General features: G+C 35.1%; 1 protein-coding gene across 1 annotated transcript; it reads left to right on the top strand.

The window, feature by feature from the left end:
- Positions 1-1,473: 1,473 nt before the first annotated feature.
- Positions 1,474-4,354, top strand: LOC108855110 (protein WEAK CHLOROPLAST MOVEMENT UNDER BLUE LIGHT-like 2). Its single transcript, XM_018628831.2, has 3 exons — positions 1,474-1,647; positions 1,773-2,323; positions 2,525-4,354. Exons 2-3 carry the CDS (start codon positions 1,784-1,786, stop codon positions 4,268-4,270), a joined length of 2,286 nt encoding a protein of 761 aa, XP_018484333.1. The 5' UTR covers positions 1,474-1,647; positions 1,773-1,783; the 3' UTR covers positions 4,271-4,354.
- The last annotated feature ends 512 nt before the right edge of the window (positions 4,355-4,866 follow it).

Here is a 4,866-nt window from a genome sequence, read left to right as displayed (position 1 = left end):
TTAACAAATTTATAACAACCATTTTAAATCTGTCAAATTTGAATGCATCACCAAAATATTTAATGTACTTTTTATTTTTAAATTGCATTTTCATAAAATTCTGTAACTTAAAAATACTAACAAACTTTTTCAAACCTTTAGAATATGAATACACCTCAAAATATATTGTCAAAAAATTATTATTTCTAATTATCAATAAAATGATTTCTTGAATATAAAAATTGGATGCAGTTTGTTTTTCAAATTTATTTTTTTAATAAAATAATTCAAATATAAATACGCAAGGAACAAATATCATTATTTTTGTTAAATTAAAATTTTGTTCAAACATATTCCTGCTCTTTAAAAATGTGGATCAAATAGTTGATTCAGTTTTATATACTATTATAAAGTATATCTGAAATTTAATCAAATTTAAAAAGTATTATAAGATTTTCTGGGTTTTTATCAGGTTAACCGGTGTCGGTTCACGGATTAATGACGAATTTTTGGATTTTATCAAAATTTTAATATATAAATAGGTTTTCATTAAATACAATATTTATGGAAATATATCATCCTGTAGAACTTCTAATAGAATGTTACATGAAGAGTTAAATAATTTGTAAAGTTAGAATGCTTTATTCACACAATGCGAATGTATATGCAATATTAATCTCCATCATTCTGTTTCAGTTAAGGTATTTTGGTTTTTGGTGTTTTGATTTTAGAATCTTAGGAACCTTTTAGGTATTTAAAAATATTGGTTTGGTTTCAGTTGGGTTATTTCAGTTTTTAGTTAAGCTTAGCAGTAAAGTTGGTAACCGGCTAATATGCAAAAAATTGGGTCTAATTCAGTTCAGTCTCATTCTGGTTTATGGGTAGTTATGTATTTATAGATAAAAAATATAGGATAATTTGGAGTTTTAATTTAAATATCAGGCAATTCGGGTTGTTCGGATACAAATATCGGATAATTCAGATAATTTTTTGATATTTTGGATAAAAATTAAGGCAATTCGGTTTATAAATAATATTTTTTGTATAATGTTTATTTATAAATAAAATATAATTAATATTTGTAAATATATCATTTGTATTTTTAAAATTTAGGTACTTTGGTTCTCGGTTCGGTTTATTTTTTTTGTTCTAGAGATAAATGATTTGTTCGGTTATTTATAAAATTCATTTCAATTTTGATTGCGTTGCTTTCAGTTTTGTATGGTTCGATATGCAGTTCCGGATAAATATGCCCAAACTATATATTATCTATAAAAAATAATTTTAAAAGAGTTTATTTGATTTCGAAAACAAATCCGCGCTTTTCAAGCGCGGGTCAAAATCTAGCTAGAAACTTAAAAGTGACTCTGAGTGATAAAATTTCAATCTAAAATAAAAGGAAAATGTTAAAAAATAATAATAGTCAAATCAAAGAGAGAAGAACCAAAGGTATGAGAATGAGAGGCGTGCTTTCCACGCCTCAATGCTTTTTTTTTCTTTTGCTATTTTGAAATCTTTGTCTGATGATGATGATCTTCTCTTCTGTCTCTTTCCCTAAAACTATTTTCTCAGTGTTCGTTTACATTTCCTAAAAATCGTACGTTGGTGTAACAATGATCTTCAGAATCTAAAGATTAGGGCTTCATTAATCTCTCCTCAAAAGTTAAGGTACGACATTGGTTATTTTTATTAACAAATATCCTTTATTCAGATTATCTCCTAAGGTTACGATTTAACAACCCGATCATAGGAAACATAATCATTACTGGGAAATATTGGCAATTAATCTGCAGTTAGCGTGACAATGGTGGATGATGATAAAGCCTCCAATGACTTTCCTTTACTCCCTGATTTCAATGACAATTTCACAACACCCTTCACCAGTATCGAATTCGATTCATCCGTTCTTGATCTCATAAACATGGAAGATGGAGGAGAGACACCGAATCTCTTACCAGAACATACCCCGTTTCTTGAATCGGTAGATGAAGACCTACGTTTTGCCGTTGAAACAGAGTCCCCAAAGGTTTACAATGCACCAAGAATCATAACAAACCATCATGACTCGTTTTCTCTAGACCCAACAATCGACACCATTGAAGATGCAAGGATTAGCTTGCCGGACTCACCTAGAGCAAACCAAGATCTCAGCCTCTCACGTCTTAAAGTTCCTGCTCCACCAAGAGCTCTCGTGCATCCAAAAGCATCTGGATCCCCACGTTTCGATTCTCCCACGAGTCCTGCGTTGATCGATACTGCCGCACCGTTTGAATCCGTCAAGGATGCAGTTTCCAAGTTTGGAGGAATCACAGATTGGAAAGCACATAAAATCCAGACAATAGAGGTAACAAGATAGTTTATTCAAAAGTTTTTTTATTTCTTTTCGATGTTTTTTTATTATGCAAGTTAAGAAATAGGACATACAAGTTGTAACGGTATTTTTTCTTTGAATTAAATTTAACATTCAATTCAAAAAAAAAAAAAACTTTTGGTCTCATTACTTTTTGTGCATTATACTCAATTATTGGATGAATATTTACTACAGAAACGTAAGACGGTGGATCAAGAGCTTGAGAAGATACAAGAGGATATGCCTGAGTACAAGAAACAGGCGGTTGTAGCGGAAGAGGCGAAACAACAGGTGGTGATGGAGCTTGAGAGGACAAAGAGTGTGGTCGAAGAGCTAAAGCTGGAGCTAGAAAAGGCCGAGAAAGAGGAGCAACAAGCTAAACAAGACTCTGATCTGGCGAAGCTAAGAGTGGAGGAGATGGAGCAAGGGATAGCTGATCATGAGTCTAGCATTGCGGTCAAAACACAGCTTGAGGTGGCTAAAGCGAGGCATGCGTCAGCTGTTTCCGAGCTAGGAGCTGTAAGAGAAGAGATAGAAATGGTCTCTAATGAGTATGAATCTCTACTTAAAGAAAAAGAATCGGCGACGAAAAAAGCAGAGGACTCTGTTATGGCCGCTAAAGATGTGGAGAAACAGATGACGGGTTTGACAATAGAGGTGATTGCCACCAAGGAGTTGTTGGAGTCGGCGCGTGCAGCTCACCTCGAAGCTGAGGAAAAGAAACTAGAAGCAGCGATGGCTCGGGACCAGGACGTTTATAACCGGGAGAAAGAGCTGAAAATGGTGGAAGAGGAGATCGAGAGGTTTAGACAAGAAATGCATGCGGCGGATGATGTGAAAATCAAAATAGAGACTGCTTCTGTACTTCAGCAAGATTTGAGGGCTGAGATAGCGGCTTACAAAGATGACGACATGATGATGGGAAAGAGAAACAACGGTGAGATACAAGCAGCGGTTGATTCCGCAAGGAAAGAGCTTGAAGAAGTTAAGTCTAATATTGGGAAAGCAGTTTCCGAGGTGAAAACATTGAGGATAATCGTCGGATCGTTGCAGTCTGAACTTGAAAGAGAGAAGAAAGATCTCTCTGAAACAAAACAAAGAGAAGCTATTTCAGTTCAGAGAAACAGCAAAGAAGCAAGAGAGGAGAGATGTTTAGAAATAGCCAAGAAGTTGCAAGAAGCTAACAAAGAAGCAGAGGAGGCAACTTCACTTGCTTTAGCTGCTCAAGAGGAGCTGAGAAAGGCGAAGGAAGAGTCGGAAGAAGCGAGAACAGGAGTCTCTGAAATAGAAAGTCAGTTAGTTGAGGCGAAGAGAGAAATGGAAGCGGCAAAAGCTTCTGAGAAGTTGGCCTTAGCTGCGATAAAAGCATTGCAAGAAACTGAATATGCTACAAAGATTGAAGACATTAGTACACCAAGAAGTATAATAATATCCGTGGAGGAGTATTATGAGCTGAGCAAGCAGGCACATGAGGTAGAGGAAGCAGCCAATAGAAAGTTAGCAGAGATCGTCTCTCAGATCGAGGTGGCTAAGGAAGAGGAATCAAGAGTGTTGGAAAAGATAGAGGAAGTTAATAGAGAAACAGCTTTTCAAAGGGAAAAGCTAAAGGAAGCAATGGACAAAGTAGAGAAGGCTAGAGATAAGAAGGTTAGTATGGATCACGAATTGCGAAAATGGAGTTCAGAGAACGGGAAGAAAAGCCCCATGTCTAGTCCAGAGGGTGGGGAGAAGGAGACTCATGACTTAGGCAAGTCCAAATCGGCTTTGCATTCAGCAAGATCATTTGCATTTGGTGAAGAAGGAAGCAACAATGTTGGAGATAGTAGTAACAATGTTGGAGATAGTAGTAATGTGACAGCTGAAACAAAGAAGAAAAAGAAGAGGTTTTTTTTGCTGCCAAAAGTTTTCATGTTCTTGTCAAGAAAGAAATCGAACAAGTGAGCCGACTCCAGTTTCTTACAGGTAGGTTTAACATCCCTTTTTTGAATATATTCGATTTTTATTTCCTTATGGAAAATTAGAAACAGAGTATCTGAACTTTTTATGAATTGTGAAAGAAAAGGTGGTCTTGTTGTTCGTTTAAATAAAATAAAGGTAATTAATACACTGAGCAATATGTTGAATTTCGCTTAAATGAAATGTACATAAGAAGGAGAAGTGAAGAGGGTTTGAATGATGGTTTTTTGCCATGGATTAGAGAGGTGATAAACAAGATTACTGATAGGACCAATATGAGTCAAAGAGACTTGAACAAAGAGCCCTAGCATCGCCATCATTTCACTAAACGACTTGTTAAATGTCACACAGAGTTTACGAGCATGAAGCAAACCCAAATTGTAATGGGCTAGTTCCTATGATCTTACTTTGACCTTACGAAACTTCATTCCAGTTCAATATTTCCTTTATTCCTTAACAAATTGTCTTACAAACTTAACTTCACTTAAAAACAGAATATAAAATAAGGACAAATTTTTGAAATGGATCAAAAGACCTCTCTTGTACAACCTAAATTAATCTGTATGAACCTCTATAATATA

Source organism: Raphanus sativus, chromosome 1 (assembly GCF_000801105.2).
Source record: "Raphanus sativus cultivar WK10039 chromosome 1, ASM80110v3, whole genome shotgun sequence".
NCBI lineage: Eukaryota > Viridiplantae > Streptophyta > Magnoliopsida > Brassicales > Brassicaceae > Raphanus > Raphanus sativus.
The sequence above is the reverse complement of the archived record's forward strand: the minus strand, read 5'-3'. Positions and strand labels throughout refer to the sequence as shown.